The sequence below is a fragment of the Centroberyx gerrardi genome, chromosome 9, assembly GCF_048128805.1.
Source record: "Centroberyx gerrardi isolate f3 chromosome 9, fCenGer3.hap1.cur.20231027, whole genome shotgun sequence".
Classification (NCBI taxonomy): Eukaryota; Metazoa; Chordata; class Actinopteri; order Beryciformes; family Berycidae; genus Centroberyx; species Centroberyx gerrardi.
The window spans coordinates 15,076,925-15,102,105 of NC_136005.1; the positions used below are offsets into that span (position 1 = coordinate 15,076,925).

A 25,181-nucleotide genomic window follows, 5' to 3' on the forward strand; every position below is an offset into this window, starting at 1 on the left:
CCCACCTATTATTTCTACCAGCCCACCCTAATATAGCAGGCTAAAACCGGCCCTGCTGTGACAACTAAATATTTTGTACCATTTGTAACGTTTATACATGAGTTATATAGGTGGAGAAAATTCTAAAATGATATTCCCTCTACAAGTCAAAATCTTCAAAAACATATGCAAATATGCCTAAAATTTACATGGTAAAAGATTTGCTGATTGCATTGAGGGTGTCTACTAAATAAGAATTTGTCTTAGAATTGTTCATTTATTTATTCTAATCTGTCTGGAAGAGTTCCCTAACACACAACACACACACACACACACACACACACACACACCAAGTTTTCCCACTAAGGTTTTTCCTGGGAGTTTTTCCTTGTGTGCATTTAGGATCTAAGGCTGGGGTGCCGGGTAGGTTAGGCTATATAGAATAGGCAGATTGTTTGTCTCGCTAAATCTGCTCCTACCTACCTTGTGTTTTTCATTATGCTTGTCCTACATCATTTTGTTTACCACTGATTGTGTTTAGTTAGACCTAGCTAGACACATTCTCTGTAAAGTCCTCTGAGACATGCTTGTGATAAAGGGCTATATAAATAAACTTGACTTGACTTGACACACACACACACACACACACACTCATGCACCAAGTTGAACAAACAACCCGACTGGAAGAGTTCAAGTTCCACCTTTGTTTTCCACTTTCCCCTACAGACCTGAGAGGCCACCAGTGTTACATAACATTTGTTTTTTGAAGCCTGCTATTCAGGCTCCTCCACTCCTCTCACAAAGCTTTTGAACAAAAAAACAAATTTGAAAAAAACTATTTGAAAAAGGTTAATAAATGTTATTCTGAATGTTTTATTGCCAATATAGCACATCTGATTTATGATTGTAGCCTATATTAGCCTGCTGCACTATGAGGCCTTAGCTCTCCTGCCATTCAAACAGTGAGGTTTTTTTTTTAGGCCTGCTTGTCACGATGAGGTGTGGTGAGGACCTAAATGCAGGACAGCGAGGCAGGTAGTGATCAAACCCCAAGACTGGGTGTTTAATATAACGGGTGCAGGAAACAACAGGTAAACAGAGACGGGAGCACTTAACTGACACGTAACAGGAAATAATGATCTGACAAAGACTGACTGGGGAACAAGACTAATATACACATGGGGAGGTGATTACAAATCAGAAACAGCTGGGGCAAACAGAGAACATGGCATGTAGAACTAGACAGGGACCATAATACACATAGAAATACAAAAACTAGACAATGAAGCAGGGACTGAAAGTCACAAACATGACACTGCTATTGAATCTAATGCAGTGAAGTTGTAAAATTCTTCCATTATTATAAGATTATGATAAAGAATGAGCACAAGGAACTGAATCTCAGGATAATTTATTTACATTCAAGTACAAACAGATCTATTATACAATGTTAAGTGTATTCTGAATTTAGTTCAGTGATAATTCTTTAAAAAAGGTTGACATCATCTTTTGTTTCAAGGATTTTATTACATATTTAAAAATATTATATACAGGATTATTGGACAGGCTTATTGAGAATAAAATGTTTCCAAATTATGTTTTGCTTACACTATAGGACATTAAAACAACATGGTGATACAGATTACAGAAGACCTTTTCAAGGTATAACATAGGGTAACTGCTGTGGAAAACAACTTCTGTATTTGAGTAAATTGACAGACAGACATAAAATTTAGAATGTTGATCAAAATTTTCATAAAGATTTGCGCATTGACGGTTTATCATGACAAAGCACAGTGCCACTCGGCCTTGGGCAATAAAAAGAACATTTTTAAAGTTTATGCTGCTTGAGGTACTGCGCCGTTTGTCTTATTTCTTTGTTAAGCATGGGATTTATCATTAGAGGGTAGAGCAGGTCAGAGACAGTGAGTGGTTTATCTTGGTATGGCACAGAGGCGGTAAGGTTTGGGACAGTGAGTGGCTCCCATCTTGAAGTCCAGACTGGGCTCCTCTCCAGTGGGTGCAGAGAATGAGAACCTCTGAAGGAGGGAGGTGAAGAAGAGGAATAACTCCATCCTGGCCAGTGGTTCCCCAGGACATGCACGCTTACCTGGGAAGACATAATACTCTAGTTCAGTTTGATTCACAACCGGCGGGACCATCATTATAAATGCACAATTTCGTGGCAAAGCTTTGTTCAAACTCACAGAACTTTATTTTAAATTCTAGTCAAGATCCCAAGGTTTGCAAAGATACCAAATATGACTTTCTCCATTTGATGTAATGGTGCAGCCATAGAAAAATCTTGGGTTTTAATATTTCACTCAATATAAGCGTGCTACAGCTTCAATGAAGCGTTGGAATGAGCAGATGCAGAATATGTAACATTGTCATACAGTATGAAAAAAAAAAAAAGAATTTTGAAGCTACTTAAGGAGAAATTTAGGGGAAACTCAGGGTGCAAGGGGTTTTAAGAGTAAGGATCCACCATAGAACTGAAATGAGTAAATATTATCACTTGGTTAAAACAGCATGTAATTGATTTTTGGTTGTAACTACTGACCGGCTGAAAAAGGAAGGAAGGCCTCTCTCTTCCTAAATTTGCCATCCTGGTCCAGGAAGTGTTGAGGGTTGAAAGAGTGTGGAGTCTCCCACACAGACTCATCATGTAGAACTGAGTGCAGCGTGGGCAGGATCATGGTGCCCTGAGTTTAGAGCATTAATCAAGAAAGCAAATCAAATCAACCTTTCGCTGTTTACAAAACAAGTTTGTCATAAAGTGTTTCACAAACAAAAATAATTAAAACAAGGGAGAAATAAACAAACGACACAACAAGCATGACAAGGTGGTTTACACAATATATTTTACAGTATGGCAGGCGGGGCTGGGATCGAGTGCCGGCTGGGAGTCAGAGAGTCAGGAGTGGCCCAGCTGGCCAACAAGGCACATTAGCACCAAATTATCTTTTTCCCATTTGTATGTCTCTCTCAGTAGCTGCAAGACAGAAAATCTCTGGTCTACATGTGAGAGGAGCCCATGGACTGAAGCAGGGGAGCGTGTCTGTATGCCTGACCTGAAAAGGCTGCAGACTGATGGACTCTATACCCACAAAGGGAACATTTATACAGAGACTGTTGATTCAACCCTGGAGGGGTTGAAGAGAGACTTACCCACTGGTGGTGTCTAATTTATGTTGTGTTGGGTTGTCATTTGGTGCCTAATGAACTATGGGTGAGAACAAGAACTAACTCTCCAGTGTCCTAGACGACAATCCTTGTCACATACAGCAATTCCTTCTCACATGTGCATCATGTACCTTTGGGATAGTGTACTTGCCCAGCGTGGTGTTCTTGGTTGCCATATGGGCCAAATTCAGGGGCACAATGTTTCCCATTCTCTGGATCTCATGGATGACTGCGTCAGTATAGGGCATGTTTTCTCTGTCGGTCACAGAGGGTTGCCTGGATGAACCAACTACAGTATCGATCTCAGCCTGGACCCTCTCTGCACATAGAAAGAACAGGAAACAATGTCTGATTTGGTGTCCCTCGTACATGGCTGCTGAGAAAATTATGTCTATGACAGCCACACACCCTTGAAGAATGCAAGCAACACAGAACCTGCCGCCCACCCTACATTCACTCTCTCACTCTCTCCCTAACACACACACATACACACACACGCAAACACACCTTGTATGTGTGGGTAATAGATCATGTATAGCAGTCCCCAGTGTAGAGTAGTGGTTGTGGTCTCAGTTCCAGCGGCGAACAGGTCCAGGGCGCAAAAAGACAAATTCTCCAGATCAAACCCAGAATCTGGATCCTCCTTCTACTGACAACACAACAAAGCAACTGCAAGAATCAGTGGCTTGTCAACATTCACAGCCATTTCATTAGTAGAAAATGCACAGAAAACAAACACTATTTTAAGCCCAATACAACAAATTTGCATACACATGTGCAAACACAGACACATACTAGCAAATGCACACACACACCTCTCCCATTTCTGAGAGGAAGCAGTCAATGTAGTCTCTTGGCGATGAGGGGTCATAGTCTTCTCTGTGTTCTTTGATCCTAATTTTCACAAAGTCAATCAGCTTATATGTCAGAGCGAATATCCTCTGGTGAGGTCCAGGGAGCTTCTTCATCAGCCAGGGCAGCATGTTGTAAATCTATAGAGCAAACACAGTTACCCAAACAGATGCCAGCTTAACAGCCTGATTTGCATGCACACACACGCACACAAACATACACGCAAACAAATGGGGATCTTCAACAATCAATGCTCATTGCTAGTTTCTGTGGTCAGGCTGGATATAGCCTTGTGTATGACATTATTGCTCTTCTTGTTATACGTTACTGCATTAAATTAACATAAAAAATCCTCATAATGCCTGTCCTTCCGTGTAACGTAGAGGCTCACCTGTGCCCATGTCCCTCCCTCTAAGTACACCAACTCATTGAAGTCCTGAAGGATAGACTGGTACTGCTTGTCACTGTACTCAAAACGATCCCCAAACACCAAGCAGCAGATTACGTTGGATACAGCATTGTTCACCAGCAGCTGGGCATTGAAGGGCTCACCTGAAAAATGAAGAGATAATGCGAAAGAAACATTGTGAAACATAGGGCCAACGGTCAAAACCTAAAAGGTATAATGAGCCGCAAGCAAGGAAAAGCACTATTGGATATTGATTATACATGATTAGACCAAGTAGATATAACAAATACATACTACTAAACTCAAGCATACACTTGAGTTTTAACCAAGTGGCCAAAACCACAGGTGAATTTTGAAGCCAATAAGGAAGTGGCGGCAGGCAGCAATTCCTCTAACGTCTGCTAGGGGCTGGCTCCAAAAAGGCTCCAAACCCGGCCCAACTCCATGCAAGTCAATGGGACCACATCCCAACTTCTCACTCAAAGTATAGAATCAATACATTTTTTTTACATGGTATCATTAACAGGATATAACAGATATAAAACGGGGTTGTTTTCCTAGTGATTGACAGGTCGCCTGCCCAGTGACCAACAGGTCGCCGATTACAGACCAACAGTAGGCGGTGCTGCGACTCTGCGGACAACCCTCAGGCTCGCTTTGGCTGCGCTGGCGCCTAAAAAATGTCAACATGGTGGCGATCGTAAACCCAATCTTCTGGCTTCAAAACAGCCCTTCAGGAACCTATGGGTGACGTCACACTCACTACGTCTAGCTTTTTTTTTTACAGGTTTTAACACAGGTGTGGTCCCTCACATAATCAAGCAATTAACATCCCATCATGTTTAGAGTTCATGTGTAAAAATGCTGGACAGACCCAATTATCCAATATCTTGACTACCACAACTCAAAGAAGAGATTTCAGTGACTGAGAGGGGTGACTGTTAGAGACTGCTCAACTTGCTGATGTTTGACAAGTGATGTTGGCAAATTACAGGGAAATACATCATCAATTAGGCACAGCTGTTGAAAGAATGGCATACTCCCAAGCCACAATGCCCATTGGTGCGGGATGCAAGGAAACATGGATGAGCAATTCTGAATCAGTCAACTGCATGTCAATCTAAGGTGTGAGCAGGTAGTTTCATCATTCTTCAAGAACAGTTCCTTGAAAACTTTATAGAGGGATACTATACTTGGGTTGCAGTGCATAAACCCCTTATTACACATAAAAATACACCTTTGCAAGTGAAGTGGTACAAAGAACACAAGCATCGGTGTACTGAGCAGTGGAAAAAGTCATATGGTCAGATGGGTCGTCACACGCGAGGTGGCTGTGTTACAGTGTGGGCTGCTTTTTACTGGCATGGTTCTGATCCATTGAACCCACAGCAGGGTAAATGTCAAGAACTATACAACAAATCTGAGTAATCACATTCATCCAGTGGTGACAATACTCCCATCCACAGGACACGCACGGTCACAGAATGGTTTGTTGACCATGAAAAGGATGTAAATGTATCTCACTTGGTCAGCCCTGTTCCCACATCTTAACCAATTAAGCACTTACAGGAGATTCTGGAGCATTTCCTGAGACAGTGTTTTCCACCATTTGTGTAATACCTTGTTGATGAGCAAAGGCCTCATTCAGATAGTGGCACTCCTGCTGGATGGATGGTTCGAGGGTCTTCTTGCCCACACCAAAGTTCCTGAGTGTATGGAGAGCAAATCTCCGCTGCTGCTTCCACGAATAGCCATTTGATGCCACCAAACCTGTTGGGAACATAAAACAGCGTAGACTGAACGCGTAGATTGAAAGCAACAGTGTTTTTCATCCCTTTTCATTGCACAAAAGAGGTGTTAAAGGATAAGGCTGGTGTTTTTTTAATGCATTGCTTACCGTCAACAAATCCTATGAAAATAACAAAATCAGCAATGATTTTGTTTTGCCAAGAAGTCTCGTCCATGTAGCCATAGAACTCCATTGTATTAAAAAAAACGGTTAAAAACACGTCAAAGACCCATGCCGTTGCTCTGGGCAACATATTTCATCATCGCGATGGACCGGGCCAGCCGACTTTTTCCTCAAACAACTTAATAAGCCGGCTGTAAAGACGTTTGCGATCTCAGGAAAGTAGTTCCGTAGCACCGAAAATAGTCCCCGGCGTAATGAAGAATTTGTTCCCATTTGAATTTGGTTTGGTAATAACTACAACAGCATGACTTTTCGTGGTAACAGTTAGCAATTTTTTAAATTGAAACTATGTCTTTGTGAGCTGTATTTAAAGGTTTTTAGCTTACAATTGGAGCCAATGACTTCCGGATTGACGGCTAAAAATGGTACGTGGGAAGTCAGAAAGTAACGGGAGTAGAGCAAACGCATTGTTGATTATGTTATTTTCATAGGATTTGTTGACGGTAAGCAATGCATTAAAAAATACCAGCCATATCCTTTAATATAAAACAGTACACTTGAGATGGTCTCAAAGGCAATTCTTTCGAATAACTTTTTTATTTAAAATCAAAACTAGACACATTACGTATTTGTGTGTCCTACCTGATACTACTGTCCTGAGTAGACTTAGGTACAATCACTAGCAACGTTTTCAAACAAAATGCAACGCACACTACCTTTATTCCCAAACGTTTCCTGAAACAGCGGGATGACAGGGCGATCTGTGTAATCCTCCCCTCTTTCGACCAAGGCTTCTCTCACAAGCTTGTACCCGTTGATTACCACAATCCTTCCACCAAAGAGTCGAAGGCTGAAAATGTTTCCATATTTCTCTGCAAACTGAGAGAGAAACAGCAGATTGGTATTGTGGTCCAACATTCAGTGGCCTGTTCACATTGTAGAGCTCACTGGGAAGATACAATAGATGAGGAATATGAAAGGAATATGTTAGATACACTGAGCTAGCAGCCAAAGTATTCTCCATTAGTTCCATGCATTTGTCCCCATATCCACTGCTAGTTTAGTCTTTGGGATTTGTGGTCAGGTCTTTGAGGTGACACAATTAAGACCATTTCTGAAGCAGTCAAAATAAACCGCCATGTGACTCTGGTTGAAGAGAAAAACACCAGCTAGGGCCCAAATTAAGGAATTCCTAAAGAGTTTTCATTTACAAAATGCTGGTAGCAGAATTGGGTAGTCACACAATATCCTCAATACCTGCTAACTGTTTTAACAGATGAGTCTACTCTAGAAATTAAGCTATTTCTCAAATCCTCATGTTGGACATGATTCCAACTAAACTCCTAAAAGATGTTCTTGATGCAATTGGCACTTAAATCGTATTGATTATAAATAGTGTTGGTCCGATACCGATACCAGTATCGGAAATGCCTCCGATACAGCCTAAAATGCTGGATCGGGTATCGGCGAGTACGCGAGTCTATGCACCGATCCAATATCACGTCATTTATTAGCCCCGAAAAAAAACAACTTTAAAGTAGTTTCACCCAGATAAAACGGCCGTTTTCACGGAAATCAATTCTTCTTCGCCGCTCTAAAACAGTAGCCTACACAGCAAGTTGCGCTGTGCTGCCACCAGGCTGCCACTGGCAACTACTGTTTCATTTACGCTACACAGGCAAACAACAACACGTGCGGTGCTAGCGGAGAGTGTAATGTTAGTCAGAGCTAGCAAAATGTCAGCAATTTGGCAATATTTTACACTGGAAAATCCCACCAGTAAAACGGCGACGTGTACAGTATGCAAGGCTTTAGTTTCGAGGGGTGGCACTAGTGTTGCCAATTTCAACACCGGCAATCTTATAAAGCATTTGAAGACGCATCACGCGAAAGAGCACGATGAGTTCACCAAGGCAAAGGGGGAAAAAAAGGACGAACTGCAGCAGCAAACGTTGGAAACCGCATTCCAACGACGCGATAAATTCCACAAAGACAGCCCAAAAGCAACAAAGATAACCGACAAACTTGTCGAATTCATTGTTCTGGACGACCAACCCGTCGGTCGTTGAAAACGTGGGATTTTGCCGCTTAATGGATCATTTGGAGCCACGGTACATTTTGCCAGGTCGCAAATACATCTCCAAAACTGCCCTCCCCAAACTATACGAGACAGTGAGGGAACACATTTCATATAGGCTAAAAGACGTGCAGGCGATTAGCTTTACGACTGACATTTGGAGCTCCGACGTGTGCCCAATGTCTTTGCTCAGTTTAACTGCACAATGGGTGGACACGGATTCGACATTTGCTCTTCGAAGTGCGGTGCTGCAAGCAAATGAATTCTGTGGGTCACATACTGGCACGTCAATTGCCGAAACAATTGAAGGGATGCTGGTAAAATGGAACATCCCCAAGTCCAATGTTCATGTTGTTTTGCGCGACAACGCAAGCAACATGAAGAAAGCGATGGACGAGATGGACGTGTCGAGTTTGGGATGCTTCACCCACTCGATCCAGCTGGTGGTGCACGAAGGGCTACTATCACAGCGAAGTGTGAGTGATGCGCTGGCGAATGGTAGAAAGATAGTTGGGCATTTTAAACACTCGCCACTGGCTACTACACACCTGGAGGATATCCAGAAAGATTTCCAAATGCCCACCAAACGTTTGCACCAAGACGTGGCAACGAGGTGGAACAGCACGTTCTATATGGTCGAGAGTCTACTGGAGCAGAAGCGATCGATTTCATCATATGGAGCTGACCACGACCTGCCAGCGACCCTGACAGCCAACCAGTGGGATTTGCTGGAGAAAACCATCGCCGTTCTGGCACCATTTTAAGAACTGACCAGACAGATTAGCTCCTCCACCTCCTCTGCAGCTGAAGTTATCCCCTCGGTCACAGTGCTAAAACGGCTGCTTGCTCGGGAGAACCAGGAGGACACGGGTATAAAAACGATGAAAACTACCCTTCTAGAGTCTGTCAACAAAAGATTCAGAACCATCGAGGATGAGCCCTTGTATGCAGTTGCCACTCTCTTGGACCCGCGTTTCAAAGACAGGTATGTCTAATAGTATGCTTATTAAATGTAATAGTCCATATTATAAACAAAACTTAGAAATAGTGTTCTAGATATCTAGACATTGCATTGTTATTATTTTATGCACATGCATCATATGCATTACTATTGCATTAACCTATGTCTGTCACCACCAAGAGCTACTATGGAGGAGGTTGTTGTTTATTTTAGACATTTATTTATTATGTTTTATTGTTATTTCAGATACTTCACAAGTGCAGACAGCATCAAGCATGCAAAGGATGCACTGACTCAAGAGGTGGAGAAGACGGAGGAGTCATTGAGGAGGACTACAACTGAGGCAGCAGAGCCAGCGTCGGAAAAGGCCCCACGTATGGAAGCACAGCCAAGCAGCAGCAGCAGCTTGAAGGGCCTGTTTGAGGAAATCCTGCAGGAGCATGATGAGGAACGTGGGGCAAGCAGCACAAGCACACAGGTTCAAATACAGACATATTTGACAGAGCAAACTATCCCGCGCTCAGACAGCCCATTCCAGTACTGGAGAGGCAACCAAGTTCGGTTTCCCACCCTGGCTGCCACTGCTGCAAAATTTCTCTGTGCTCCTTGTACCAGTGTGGATAGCGAGAGACTGTTCAGCGCAGCCTCCAACATTGCTGATGCAAGGAGGAACAGGCTAGGAGGAGAGAGAGCAGAAATGCTCATCTTCTTGAAGAAGAACCTGCCATTGCTCTTGAAATTGTGAGCAATACTAAGTTGCTACTGCAATGTGTAGCCTACTTGTTTGAACTTTTGTTTACTGTGTAACTGCTGCTCTTTTGTTTTACACTGTAATTGTAATTCTTGTTTATTTTTGAATGTTTAGTTTTTAAGTTGCTGTTGCACTACTGTTTTATACTGTTACTGTACTATTTACATTTTTTTATTTTACTAAATTGTGGCTGCACTTTAACAATTTATTAAAGGAATTGTTATTTATTCCTAGATTTATTTAGTTTTTAAGTTGCTGTTGCACTACTGTTTTATACTGTTACTGTACTATTTAAAATTTTAGATGTCTTTTATTTTACTAAATTGTGGCTGCACTTTAACAGTTTTTTAAAGGAATTGTTATTTATTCCTAGATTGTTTTATTTATGTTCTTCTTAAGTTATGACTGACTGTCAAACTAGATAATAAAAGAAAGTTCTATGGCATTCATTCTCTGTATGTATTTGTTCATGTTTTACAAAGGGTTTAACCTGAGCCAGGCCATACAACAATGATAGCAATCATATCGCATCCATACAGGGTTAGTAGTATACAGCTGTTAAAAAATAATAATAATATAGTATATATATATTTTTAACGCACTGGTATCGGATCGGTACTCGGTATCGGCCAATACGCAAGTTCAGGTATCGGAATCGGTATCGGGAAGGGAAAAATGGTATCGGAACATCTCTAATTATAAATAACATTTTATTTACTGGTTCTGTCCCCTCCTACTTCAAATATGTCCTTAATTTAACCACTACTTAAAAAAACCTCCTTGTCCTTGATAATTATAGACCAATATCTAAACTGCCTTTCCTGTCCAAGGTATTGGAGAAAGAAGTTTCCACACAGTTAACATCCTATACGAACAATAACATCTTTCAAAAATGTCAGTCTGATTTTATAGCGCTAGATGGTACAGCGACTGCTTGACCTTTCTTAGGTGTCTTGAAAAATTGCATTGGCATTACTGATACTGCTCTGAATCTGTTTAAATCCTATCTCACAGGGAGGAATTTCCCTGTTGTTGGAATGCTTGTTCATCTGTAGTGGGTATCACCTGTGGCATCCCTCAGGGGTCACTTCTTGGCCCTCTACTATTCTCCAGTGTTGGGCAGTAACGTCGCTACAAGTAGCGGCGCTACTAGTTTAACTACATTTCTCAGTAGCGTGGTGGTAGCATCGCTGTTTTTGAATCAAATAGCGTTTTTAGTAGCGAAGCTGTTTTATTGTTCAAGTAGTGCGGTAACGTCCACAAAAGCTACATTTTCCCAAGCATTTCTAAAGCTCAAGCGCAGCGGAGCTTTCTGCTGCGGTCTGGAATAATACTGCTAAGGATAGGTACGTGATGCCAGCGCCACACGGAGGAACTGTGTCGATGGAGGCACTTCGGTATGACGGTGACATCACTTACCAATCCTTGGGCTGATGCCTACGACATCTCTGGTGCAGGGAATACAGTTAACACGCGTCAGGTCTTTACTCTTTTGCTACTGTGGTTTGAGTTGAGATAAAAGAGTTTGTTAAAGTACGTCTCCACAGCTTTATCCTGCTAATGTGCCCAAGTCTCCACTAGATTGAGCATACACATGCAAACACAAGTGTACACACACACACACACACACACAAACAAACATAGATGAACATACACACACTCTCAGCACTTTGCTTTATGTTATTAGGCTATGTGGAGCACATGTTTTTTTGTTTGTTTGTTTTTGTTGTAATGCGATGCAATGTAAAAAAAAAAAAAAGTAGCTTCGATGTAGCAAACTACTTTTGCCATGTTGCTCGTAGCTTAGCTAGCTACATTTCTCTTGGGGATAGCTTCAATGTAGTGGAGCTTCATTTAATGTAGAGCTCACTACATTTTCCAAGTAGCTTGCCCAACACTGCTATTCTCCATTTTGTATGCTCCCTCTTGGCAACATTATTTCGGATTTTCGGCCTATATTAAACCGGCGGCAGTGTTATTTGACTCTGACCTCTGCTTTGACCAACAGATTAAGAAAGTTGGTCAGTCCTGCTTCCTCCAACTGAGAAATATCACAAAAATCTGAATATATCTTTCTTTTGCTGATCTTGACAAATGACTGCTGTAATTATTTATACTCCGGTCTAAGTTGAAGTTCTCTCAATCACCTGCAGCTTGAACAGAATGCAGCTGCAAGGCTTCAAACTAATTCCAGGAAGTACGATCATATCAGCCATAGCCTCTTTACACTGGCTACCTGTTGAATTTAGAATCAAATTGATGACTTTTAAGGCTAAACTGGGTCTCGCCCGTTTGATCTTCTGTCCTCCTATGAGCCCGATTCCTGGCAGATATCTACTAGGGATCGTTTGGTTGTCCTAAGGTCCAGGCAAGTGCATTACTGTTGGCATGATTTTGCAGACGGTCAGGTCAGATTGTAACAACTGCACATGGAGGCAGGCAGAGTTTGGCAGAAGACTATATCCACTGAGTGAAAATGCTGCGGTGCTGCTGCTTTCTGGGCTGTGAATATAAATACGTTGGTTGGTCGCCATATTGTTTTCACAGTCTGGCTTTTTTGGAGATATTTTAGCATACCCCATTTGGACTGATTGTTAGTAGCAAGAGGATAGCAACAGAGCTCGCAGGTTCAACCCAACCGACAGCGGACTTGGGAGTCAGTATTATGGGTCCAAGTACTACATGTAAGAGACAAATTATATATAGACTAGGTCCAAAATCGCCAAACTTGTCATTTAAAGTGTTTTTTTCTTGGAAGTCTCAAAGTTCTGTTATAGACACACTGCAGAGCGCGTCTAAAGCCACGCCCACCATGGGGGGAAACAATATTGCCTACAAACAGGCAAAAGTGGCGGTCCTGCCTCCAACAGAGAGGGAGAGGTAGCCTACATAAAAAATGCCCTTAATTAGCCTCCATCAATGTCCTTTTTTATTGCTCCAATAAAGCTGGATTAATGATCCCACACAGTGGCCTGAAGTGAAATACTAACTAACAAAGTATTCCCAGTTTGTCATTAATAAAAAACTATGTTCGAAAAAATCGACTCGTTCCCGGTCGCACATCACCAGCCGCGAATAGGGAGCTACGAATCTGGAGCTAACTTCAGCTTCGTTTTATCTGATATTACAACGGCTTCGAACGTGACTCAGCCAATCAGAACTGAGGACCAGAACTACGTACTTACCTTGGTGAAATCCAGGTGTATTTCGCTGGGTTTGATGCGATGAAGGTCACCAATCAGAGGAAGAGACCATGGTCCAGGAGGAAAGTTTCTCGGGGCTCTGTTCTTCAAAACATCAGCAAACAACAAGAAAACACACACAAATATCAAAACACTCCTCCCGTCCATCCATTCCAGGGCTATTACGTCATATAATGTTTCCATTTGGTATTTTTCGGAGGACACGTCAAATGTTTACTCTCTTTTGACTGCCGTAAGACGAGTGCTCGACTGGGTCAGTCGACGGTGAATTTGTTATGAACGCGGAAATGTTTTGTGTGACCTTTGATTGCTGAATTATTACAGTATTGCCGGAGCTTCTGATACTGCACTGATAGTAGGCTGTGACGTGCAACATTTGTAACGTTTTACAGTACATCAGTATTTTGAGTTAGGTGGAGAAAATTTTAAAAATGATATTCCCTCTACAAGTCAAAATCTTCAAAAACATGCAAATATGCCTAGAATTTACGTGGTAAAAGATTTGCTGATTGCATCAAGACTGTCTAAGTAAGAATTTGCCTTAGAATTGTTAAATTATTTATCTATCTGGAATACACAACACACACACATACACTCATGCACAACCTTACTGGAAGACTTGAAGGCCTACTATTGAATCTAATGCAGTGAAGTAGTAAAATTCTTCCATTATTATCAGACTATGATAAAGAATGAGCAGGAAATGAACCTCAGGATCATTTATTTACACACTCAAGTACAAGTTGGATTTTGGCCTGAATGAGTCTGACAAATCTACTATACAATGTGAAGTGTATTAAGAATTTGGTTCTCTGATAATTCTTTAAAAAAGGTTGACGTAATCTTTTGTTTCAAGGATGTTATTACATATTTACAAGTATAATATGCAGGTTTATTGGACAGGCTTATTGAGAATAAAATGTTTCCAAATTATGTTTTGCTTATACTATAGGACATTATAAAACAACATGGTGATACAGATTACAGTAGATGTTTTTAAGGTATAACATAGGGGTAACTGATGTGGAAAACACCTTCTGTATTTGAGTACACAGAAGGAAGACATACAATTTAGAATGTTGATACATTTTTCGTAAAGATTTGAGCATTCATGATTTATCATAATAAAGCACAGTGCCACTCGGCCTTGGGCAATAAAAAGAAAATTTCCGATTTTGAAAGTTTATGCTGTTCAAGGTTCTGCAGCGCCATTTCTCTTAGTTCTTTATTAAGTATGGGGGTAGAGCAGGTCAGAGACAGTGAGTGGTTTATCTTGGTATGGCACAGAGGCGGTAAGGTTTGGGACAGTGAGTGGCTCCCAACTTGAAGTCCAGACTGGGCTCCTCTCCAGTGGGTGCAGAGAATGAGAACCTCTGAAGGAGGGAGGTGAAGAAGAGGAATAACTCCATCCTGGCCAGTGGTTCCCCAGGACATGCACGCTTACCTGGGAAGATATAATACTCTAGTTCAGTTTGATTCACAAATGTTTCAATGGGATTCACAGTAGATCGCTGCAGCACATAAGGATAGGATGTGGGCATTAATCCCCTCACCTCCCATCTACAAAAGCAAAGCCTTATCAATTACTAGTGTTTCTTTGTTACTAAATATTGGGGGGGGGAAACAAAACTCCAGATACAGACTAAATAAAATGGACCATCATTATAAATGTATGATTTGTGGCCAAGCTTTGTTCAAACCCACAGAACTTTATTTTAAATTCTAGCCAAGATCCCAAGGTTTCCAAAGATACCTGAATTACTGAATTACAAGGAAATATGTATAACATGGTGCACAAAACATCTAGATTTTTTCCATTTGATGTAATGATGCAGCCAAAATGGCATCTTGGGTTTTAATATTTCACTCAATATAAGCGTGCTACAGCTTCAATGAAGCGTTGGAACAAGCAGATGCAGAATATGTCCGTGACATTGTCATACAGTATGGAAAAAAAATTTGTTCCAACTTTGAAGCTACTTAAGGGGAAATTTAGGGGAAACTCAGAGTGCAAGGGGTTTTAAGAGTAAGGATCCACCATAGAACTGAAATTAGTAAAACAATTATTATAAAAAATGTTTTTTATTATTATCACTTGGTTAAAACAGCATGTAATTGATTTTTGGTTGTAACTACTGACCGGCTGAAAAAGGAAGGAAGGCCTCTCTCTTTCTAAATTTGCCATCCTGGTCCAGGAAGTGTTGAGGGTTGAAAGAGTGTGGAGTCTCCCACACAGACTCATCATGTAGAACTGAGTGCAGCGTGGGCAGGATCATGGTGCCCTGAGTTTAGAGCATTAATCAAGAAAGCAAATCAAATCAACCTTTTGCTGTTTACAAAACAAGTTTGTCATAAACTGTTTCACAAACAAAAATAATTCAAACAAGGGAGAAATAAACAAACGACACAACAAGCATGACAAGGTGGTTTACACAATATATTTTACAGTGTGGCATGCGGGGCTGGGATCGAGTGCCGGCTGGGAGTCAGAGAGTCAGGAGTGGCCCAGCTGGCCAACAAGGCACATTAGCACCAAATTATCTTTTTCCCATTTGTATGTCTCTCTCAGTAGCTGCAAGACAGAAAATCTCTGGTCTACATGTGAGAGGAGCCCATGGACTGAAGCAGGGGAGCGTGTCTGTATGCCTGACCTGAAAAGGCTGCAGACTGATGGACTCTATACCCACGAAGGGAACATTTATACAGAGACTGTTGATTCAACACTGGAGGGGTTGAAGAGAGACTTACCACTGGTGGTGTCTAATTTATGTTGTGTTGGGTTGTCATTTGGTGCCTAATGAACTATGGGCAAAAAAGAGAACTAAGGGGACGATCACACCGAGAAGCGTCGCTAGAAACGCGTCGCCACCAAAACCATTGTTTTCCTATGGTACGGCGCGCCTAGGGCGCGCTCTTCTCTTGCGACACGCGTCGCGTTTTTCTGGCGATTTTTAGGCGCACATAAAAGTTAAAATATTCTCAACTTTTCAGCGCAAGGCGCGGAGTCGCACCGCTCGTCAATGTCACATTTGGGCCAGGCAGCCAATCAAATCAAGCAGAAGGCGGGCTTTCCTTCCTGTTTTGATGCGGTTTGATGTGGTGGGAACGGTGGGACACTGGCAAACACAGATGAAAAGCTGATATTAGCGGCCTTTAACCCGGTCGCACACACAGCCCTGCTCCACAGGCGCACCAAGCTGTTTTGCCCGACAGCGGTCTGCCTAGGTGTTTTTGACGCGGCTGCGCCTGTAGCGACGTTTCTCAGTGTGATCGCCTGCTAACTCTCCAGTGTCCTTGACGACAATCCTTGTCACATACAGCAATTCCTTCTCACATGTGCATCATGTACCTTTGGGATAGTGTACTTGCCCAGCGTGGTGTTCTTGGTTGCCATATGGGCCAAATTCAAGGGCAAGATGTTTCCCATTCTCTGGATCTCATGGATGACTGCGTCAGTATAGGGCATGTTTTCTCTGTCGGTCACAGAGGGTTGCCTGGATGAACCAACTACAGTATCGATCTCAGCCTGGACCCTCTCTGCACATAGAAAGAACAGGAAACAATGTCTGATTTGGTGTCCCTCGTACATGGCTGCTGAGAAAATTATGCCAATGAAAGCCACACACCCTTGAACAATGCAAGTAACACAGAACCTGCCACCCACCCTACACTCACTCTCTCACTCTCTCCCTAACACAAACACACACACACACACACATACATACGCAAACACACCTTGTATGTGTGGGTAGTAGATCATGTATAGCAGTCCCCAGTGTAGAGTAGTGGTTGTGGTCTCAGTTCCAGCGGCGAACAGGTCCAGGGTGCAAAAAGACAAATTCTCCAGATCAAACCCAGAATCTGGATCCTCCTCCTACTGACAACACAACAAAGCAACTGCAAGAATCAGTGGCTTGTCAACATTCATAGCCATTTCATTAGAAAATGCAGAGAGGACAAACAAACAGAATCTTAAGCCCAATACAACCAAACAAAATTTCCTTACACACATGCACACACACGCACACGCTTGCAAATGCACACACACAGACCTCTCCCATTTCTGAGAGGAAACAGTCAATGTAGTCTCTTGGCGATGAGGGGTCATAGTCTTCTCTGTGTTCTTTGATCCTAATTTTCACAAAGTCAATCAGCTTATCCAACAGAACAAATATCCTCTGGTGAGGTCCAGGGAGCCACTTCATCAGCCAGGGCAGCATGTTGTAAATCTACAGAGCAAACACACAGTTACCCAGACAGATAGTCTGCCACCTTAACAGCCTGGGAAAAGTTGTACTGAACACAGACGCAGATGGAGGCCAATAGCCTGCATATTCTTGACAATATCAGGCTTTCACAGATAGATTCATATCATGTAGCTGCTGTCCACTCATTCGTTCCATCAATTCTTTTAGGGCACAGGATGATCAGGTTCAACATAGCCTTAAGCCACAGACTTGTGACAGATTTGTGATGAAGAACTCTGACATCACTAACTGGTGGCAGACAAAATAGTTGCCTATATTCAGTAGCCTAATTCCTATACTGTCACACTGAATGGAAAATGGACCATGTTCGTAAAGTTCGTAAAGTCAACCTCTCGGATAATGTCTGTCAGTCCACCCAGCCCATCTCTAAGTGAAGTATTTCTGGTTAAATGTTGTGTGTTGAGGAATTTACATGTGTTCAAATTACACAAACATGTTAAGTATTTCAGGTTGATTCTGTTGTGTCATTGAAGTGGCTGCCTCTCTCTCTCTCTCTCTCTCTGCGAGAGTCAGTTCTCAACTCGTATGTGGACAACCTACTACAGAGTCATCAGAAGAGGAAGCAAGGACCCTGGTAGACAAGCTGCAAGCACTCCTGGCAGGACGGGATTTTGAGCTGCACCAGTGGGCAAGCCGCCACCCAGCAGTTATCAGCCATCTTCCCTCAACCGCCAGGTCTGACAGTGCTGAGGTCTGGATAGCACATGCCCAGCCAGATGTTCAGGAGTCAGCACTAGTCCTTCTTCGGCACTGCCCATCTGACACTATCATACAATCTAAGAACCATTACCTTCCCACAGACCACTCTGCACACCAAAATATTAGCCAGTCAATACGATTCCTTCGGCTATCTGGTGCCCTTCAATGTCTTATATACCTTGTGTAAAGCACTTTGTATTGCCTTTGTGTACAAAATGTGCTATATAAATAAACTTCCCTTGCCTTGCCTTGCCTTTCTTTGCCTTGCCTTCACAACAAGAGCTAAGGTGGTGGTGCAACAGCTGTGGGCAAAGCACAGAGAGTGGGATGATCCTGACCTACCGGAAAACCTGCTTCAGACCTGGAAGGAGTGGGAAAGTGAATTGTCCCACTCCTCCCAGATGCTACAGCAGTCCAGAACTGGACACTCCAAGCAGTCAGAGGGACATTCATGTGTTTTGTGATGCCTCAGAGAAGCCTGCGGCTCAGTAGCCTACCTTAGACCCGAAGAGTGGTAAAGTTGAGGTAGCCTTCCTCACTGCAAGATCATGATGTGGCTCCTAAGAAACAGGACCATCCCTCGCCTGGACCTATGTGCGGCTCTAACAGGGGTACAGTTGGCCTCAGTTCTCACCACAGAGCTCACTCTGCCCATCCAAGTCATCCTGTGGACCAGTTCGACTACAGTGCTGATCTGGCTTAAAACTGATTCCTGACAATTTAAAGTCTTTGTAGGCACCGGTTGGCTGAAATACAGGATTTGACTCATGGTAAAACCTGGCGGTACGTGGACTCGGCCAACAACCCAGCAGACGACATAACTAAGGGAATGACACTGGCTGAGCTAGGGGCACAGAGTCGTTGGTACCAGGGACCTACCCTCCTTCACAAGGCGCCAGATCAGTGGCCAGAAATTCCACCAGCTCATTATCTAGGCAGTGAAGAGTTCAAAAAAGCAACAATCTGCAACTTCACAACCCTCAGTCCTTGTTCCAAGATACCTGATATGATACCTGATATCAGATCATTCACTTCCCTAGTAGATCTCTTCTAAGCCACCGCCCAGACCTACACTAGGCAGCTGACTCCACTCCCTCTGTCAGTGACTACCGGGAAGCTGAGAACCTTATCCTCCAGCAGGCAAAGCAAGACTGCTTCCCATCAGAGCTCACTCATCTCAGAACAAGGTAAACTACTACCCAGCAGCAGCCGGCTGCTGCTAGACAGCACGACTCAGCTGATCTGTGTGGGAGGACGGTCACAGCACCCATCTCGACCCTGAAACAATCCACCCAATCGTGCTCGACCATCGACACCTAATCATTAGAGACCTAGATGAAAAGCTTCGCCATCCAGGACCGGTGCGGGTATTTGCCGAAGCCCACAGAAGGTACTGGATCCTGCATGGACAAGAGAGGTATTCGCCGTTACCAGCGAGGGTGCACCAACTGCCATAAATGGTGTGGTAAGCCTGAAGTTCCTCAGATGACAGATCTCCCTCCATGTCAACTATGTCTGCACCAGCCAGCATTTTACTGCAAGGCCTTCACCACCTAGCACCCTGACCTACAAGCCCAACTACCCAAGCAGCAAATCAGATTTAATTCCAATCCACCAAACGCCCCCCATTTCAGTGGATGTTGGGAACGAGAGATTCGTTCCCTGAAACAGCACTCCAGGTGACCCTAGGTGCCCAGTCAGTGAAGAAGTGCTCAAGACTGTTCTGATGGAGATTGAGGGGATCCTCAACTCCAAGCCTCTTGGCTATATGTTTCATCCAGCGTTGCAGATCCTGACCCAGTCACCCCCAACTGCCTGCTGATGAGGCGGCCAGATGCATCATTACCCCAAGTGGTGTATCCCGAATCGGAGATACTCTACCTCCTGGCCTGCAAACGCGCCAGAAGTGGACCTCGGAAACACCAGACCTATAAGTCGGTCTCACTGCAATGACAGTGGATCCACAGTTACCTCGCGCACTGTGGCCTGTTGGGAAGATCGCCCAGATCATCATCTGTGACGAGCATTTTCCTCCTGCTCGGTTATAATGTTGCTGTTGTGGTGTTAAGTGTGATATTGATGTGCAGTTAGTGTGTAGTTATTCAGTTGGTTGATAATTGGGTTGTATATTTGGGTGATAGAACCTATGCATACGTGACAGTTGCAATGTTGAAGCATGTGGCTAGCTTTAAAAGGTACAGTTCACCAATTTTTCCCACTAACAGTTAATAGTGGTACATTTTGTAGTTATATGGGAAATGTGTATTATTTTACCTTTCTATTGCCTAGAACTAACATTTAACCCTCAATATCCCATTCATGTTATGTTATGCATATGGTATCAGCTATTACATACAGTTTACGTTAACGATGCTTGCTCCATTAATGTCCAAATGCCTGTCTTCAGCATATAGAGTAATGTAAATATTATGGATATAGAAATACTATGGCCTGTAATTGTGTAATTATAATGAGGTTTAATGTACATTTCTTGTTAACTTGCTTACATTTCAGAACCACACATTCAAATTCATATTCAACTGCTTTCTCAATAAATATTCTTGGATCGTACAGAGACATCTGGTTCAAATTCTTACCGGACACCCTGCAGCGGGCCAGTCACACAAGTATTTTAATTAAATTTTTTTTTTCTTTCCTGACAGTATTTTGTAATTCATTTTGGAGTATTTGTAATCTGTAACAAGATACATTTAGATATATTTTTGCCCTTCTCTAATGGTGGCCAATAAGAAAATGAATGAACTTGAGATTTATTACAGATCCAGTGACTCATATATCTGAACTATAATTTCACCTGGTTTCATTCAAAACATTTGCTGTTTATGTCTTGTAAATACGTTGAATTGATCCTGGACTATGGGTGGAAGTGTACACACACACATACACATGCACACACACACACACAACACAGACACATACATACACACAAACACACACACACACACACACACACACACACACATCTGTGTGTCTTCAACATTCAATGCTCATTGCCAGTTTCTGTGGTCAGGCTGGATATAGCCTTGTGTAGCCTTTAATGCTCTTATTATACTTTATTGCATTAAATTCACTTTAAAAATCCTCATAATGCCTGTCCTTCCGTGTAACTTAGAGGCTCACCTGTGCCCATGTCCCTCCCTCTAAGTACACCAACTCATTGAAGTCCTGAAGGATAGACTGGTACTGCTTGTCACTGTACTCAAAGCGATCCCCAAACACCAAGCAGCAGATTACGTTGGATACAGCATTGTTCACCAGCAGCTGGGCATTGAAGGGCTCACCTGAAAAATGAAGAGATAATGCGAAAGAAACATTGTGAAACATAGGGCCAAGCCAATCGTCAAAACGTAAAATGTATGATGGGCAGAAAGCAAGGAAAAGCACTATTGGATATTGATTATGGGTAATTAGTTGATAAGTAGATATAGCAAATACATAATACAGTTAACTGCCAAAATGAAGTATACACTTGAATTCTAACACAGATGTGGTTCCTCAGATAATCAACAATTAACATGCCATTGCTTAGAGTCATGTGTCCCCTTTTTGGACCCAATTGTCCAATATTTTGACTACCACAGCTCAAAGAAGAGATTTCAGTGAATTTGAGAGAGGGGTGACTGTTAGAGAATGCTCAACTTGCTGATGTTTGACAAGGACCAGGTTCAAGTGATGTTGGCAAATTGGAGGGAAAGAGATCATCAACTAGGCGCAACTGTGGAGAGAATTACATACTCCCAAGCTACAATGCCCATGAATTGGTGCAGGATGCAAGGAAACACAGATGAGCCACTCTGAATCAGTCAACTGCATGTCAATCTAAGGTGTGAGCAGGTAGTTTCATCAAGAACAGTCCCTTGAAAACTTTATAGAGGGATGCTATACTTGGGTTACAGTGCATGAACCCCTTATAACACATAAAAATACACCTTTGCAAGTGAAGTGGTACAAAGAACACAAGCAGTGGTCTGGTGAGCAGTGGAAAAAGTCATATGGTCAGATGGGTCATCACACGCCAAATTAAGTCTACAAGCCAAAGTGCTTGTTTACCAGGGTGAAAGGTTCAGGTGGCTGTGTTACAGTGTGGGCTGCTTTTTTCCATTGAACCCATAGCAGGGTAAATGCCAAGAACTGTAGGGGGGGGGATTTTGCCTTTTTTTTTGATAGTTGACAGTAGATAGACAGGAAAGATTAGGAGATAGAGATGGGGATGACATGTGACAAAGGTCCCAGACCGGATTCAAACCCAGGATGGTTACATGGTACATGCCTTAGCACAGATTCTAAAGCATTACCTGAGGCAGTGTATTCCACCACATTATTAAAACCAAATCATCCATATTAATCACCAAATCATAGAATTTCTTGAGGAGGAATGTTTTTTTATCTGTCCAATTTAGTTCCACACATTTTAAAAATCTATGCCAAGCCAGTGCACTGAAGTTGTTCTGGTAGCCCATGTTGGCCCAGCGCCATGTTAAGACTCTTTATGCTGGTGATTCCTTTACTCTGGCACCTACCTGTAGTTTCGTAGGTCATTTATCGTCATGGTGCTTGTTAATATGCTTTCTATCATATTGCATCAAAATAGATCATGAAAGCATTTAGAGGGATGGATACTTTGGGAGGCCCAACTATGGGTGGCTTGGGGTCAATCACATATCCAGGTAATACACACATATTGCCCTGTAGCTGGTTAAGAAGAACTAATGAGTTGTTGCTTGTTAAAAAGTAATTAAGATTTGCGTAATACCTTGCTGATGGGCAAAGGCCTCATTCAGATAGTGGCACTCCTGCTGGATGGATGGTTCGAGGTTCTTCTTGCCCACACCAAAGTTCCTGAGTGTATGGAGAGCAAATCTCCGCTGCTGCTTCCACTGATAGCCATTTGATAGCAACAAACCTGTTGGGAACATAAAACAGCGTAGACTGAAAGCAACTGGAACTGACTGAAAGCAACAGTGTTTAGGTTTTTCATCCCTTTTCATTGCACGAAAGAGGTGTTAATATAAAACAGTACTCTTGAGATGGTCTCAAAAGCAATGTTTTCCAATATATTTTAAATTGTATTTAAAATCAATACTAGACACATTACTTATTTGTGGGTCCTATCTGATACTATTGTCTTGAGTAGACTTAGGTACAATCACTGGTAACTTTTTCAAACAAAATGCAACACACACTACCTTTATTCCCAACCATGTCATGAAACAGCGGGATGACAGGGCGATCTGTGTAATCCTCCCCTTTTTGGACCAAGGCTTCTCTCACAAGCTTGTACCCGTTGATTATCACAATCCTTCCACCAAAGAGTCGAAGGCTGAAAATGTTTCCATATTTCTCTGCAAACTGAGAGAGAAACAGCAGATTGGTATTGTGGTCCAACATTGAGCGGTCTGTTCACATTGTAGAGCTCACTAGGAAAATGTGATCGATGAGGAATATGAAAGGAATAATGTTAGATAGTATGACGCCAAGGTTAACTATAAAAGCTGGAAATTCGGGTTATACTCCATGAATGTTGGGTGCCATGCATTTATTGCCAAATCCACCACTGGTTTAGTCTTTGGGATTTGTTTGATTTATTAAGACCAATTATGAAGCAGCCAAAATAAACAGCCATGTGGCTCTGGTTGAAGATAAAAAACACCAGGTAGGGCCCAATTTAAGGAAATCATAATGACAAGTTTTCTTTTACCATATGATGGCAGCAGAATTGGGTAGTCACACAATATCCTCAATTCTTGGTATACTTGTTTCATGGGTAAGCCTGTTGCTGTTCATACAATGCACTTTCTGGACCTCTGAGTGGGGGAGAATTGTCCCATAATCCCGGGATGGTTGGCAGATTTTACTAATGGGTTAGCTGTCCCTGTAGCTCGTTGCTGTTAAAATTAACGGTGAGGTTGGAAATATTCAGAGAGATGTTGTAAGCCTGAATGTAGGTGCAATGAGGTTGTATGATCAGTGGTGGCAGTAGGCATAGATAGGGGTGGTTCAAATATGGTAGAATTTATTTGAACACAAATGACACATTTTCGTAGGTGCGATTAAAAAAAAAAAATAAGGAGCTAATACAGGCATGTCTATTTAGGTTATTCATTTCTAGGCATAGAGCTGACAAGGCAGATAATAAACTAAAGAGCAGAAGCCAAAGATACAGCCTAAAACAACGCAAAATCAAGTAATATTTCTATGGGCTTGTATTACTACAGGGACTTAGCGTATCTATGGCAGCTACTCAGTGAGTTTATAGTGGGCATGTGGTAGCCTGTCGCACTGAGCAACATATCTTACTACACGGACAGCGGATGTCACTGACCACTGGCATATACCAGTACACGGCCCTGCTGAAACTATCTGTTTTATAACTGTTGTAACGCATGCCTGCCCACTCGTACCTTGGTTAACTCCAGGTGTATTTCGCTGGGTTTGATGCGATGAAGGTCACCAATCAGAGGAAGAGACCATGGTCCAGGAGGAAAGTTTCTCGGGGCTCTGTTCTTCAAAACATCAGCAAACAACAAGAAAACACACACAAATATCAAAACACTCCTCCCGTCCATCCATCCCAGGGCTATTACGTCATATAACGTTTCCATTTGGTATTTTTCAGGAGCAGGACACGTAAAATGTTTGTTAAGCGATTCTAGTACGAGTGCTGCTCGACTCAACTGGTGAATTTGTTAAGAAGGCGGAAATGGGGTGTGTGTGTGTGCGCGCGCGCGCGTGCGTGTGTAGTCACCTACCAGACTACCTTTGATTAATGAAATATATATTGCCTGAGCTTTTGATACTGGGACTGATGTGACAGCTAAATTGATGTATTTTGAGGTTGTAAAAAGTTTGCTTACATTTGTAAC

The 25,181-nt window shown here is 42.4% G+C and overlaps 2 protein-coding genes across 3 annotated transcripts; both read right to left on the bottom strand.

Annotated features, from left to right (window-relative positions):
- Positions 1 to 1,456: 1,456 nt before the first annotated feature.
- On the bottom strand, positions 1,457 to 13,517 carry LOC139926842 (cytochrome P450 2J2-like). The gene is made up of 9 exons (XM_071918686.2): positions 13,313 to 13,517; positions 7,055 to 7,217; positions 6,047 to 6,196; positions 4,409 to 4,569; positions 3,981 to 4,157; positions 3,673 to 3,811; positions 3,297 to 3,484; positions 2,543 to 2,684; positions 1,457 to 2,089 (listed from the first exon to the last, which is right to left on the bottom strand). Exons 1-9 carry the CDS (start codon positions 13,511 to 13,513, stop codon positions 1,914 to 1,916), a joined length of 1,497 nt encoding a protein of 498 aa, XP_071774787.2. The 5' UTR covers positions 13,514 to 13,517; the 3' UTR covers positions 1,457 to 1,913.
- Positions 13,518 to 14,050: 533 nt separating this feature from the next.
- On the bottom strand, positions 14,051 to 25,000 carry LOC139926841 (cytochrome P450 2J4-like). Of its 2 annotated transcripts, XM_071918685.2 has the most exons (9): positions 24,720 to 25,000; positions 23,505 to 23,667; positions 23,072 to 23,221; positions 21,439 to 21,599; positions 17,383 to 17,559; positions 17,066 to 17,204; positions 16,680 to 16,867; positions 15,471 to 15,612; positions 14,051 to 14,774 (listed from the first exon to the last, which is right to left on the bottom strand). In XM_071918685.2, the coding sequence occupies exons 1-9, from the start codon at positions 24,918 to 24,920 to the stop codon at positions 14,599 to 14,601; spliced, it is 1,497 nt and encodes a 498-aa protein (XP_071774786.2). In that variant the 5' UTR covers positions 24,921 to 25,000; the 3' UTR covers positions 14,051 to 14,598. The 2 variants fall into 2 exon arrangements, with proteins under 2 accessions (XP_071774786.2, XP_078141649.1); XM_078285523.1 differs by lacking the exon at positions 17,383 to 17,559.
- Between the last annotated feature and the right edge of the window lie 181 nt (positions 25,001 to 25,181).

What these genes read in the sequence shown, in the direction of transcription:
- LOC139926842 (XM_071918686.2), bottom strand. Translation starts at nt 13,513, where the DNA reads ATGGAAACATTATATGACGTAATAGCCCTGGAATGGATGGACGGGAGG. An exon ending in GGAAACGTTTGGGAATAAAG is followed by an intron (nt 6,197 to 7,054) that starts GTAGTGTGCGTT and finishes TGTTCCCAACAG; the next exon opens with GTTTGGTGGCATCAAATGGC. An exon ending in AGGGAGGGACATGGGCACAG is followed by an intron (nt 4,158 to 4,408) that starts GTGAGCCTCTAC and finishes TTTGCTCTATAG; the next exon opens with ATTTACAACATGCTGCCCTG.
- LOC139926841 (XM_071918685.2), bottom strand. Translation starts at nt 24,920, where the DNA reads ATGGAAACGTTATATGACGTAATAGCCCTGGGATGGATGGACGGGAGG. An exon ending in TACACCTGGAGTTAACCAAG is followed by an intron (nt 23,668 to 24,719) that starts GTACGAGTGGGC and finishes TTTCTCTCTCAG; the next exon opens with TTTGCAGAGAAATATGGAAA. An exon ending in AGGGAGGGACATGGGCACAG is followed by an intron (nt 17,560 to 21,438) that starts GTGAGCCTCTAA and finishes TTTGCTCTGTAG; the next exon opens with ATTTACAACATGCTGCCCTG.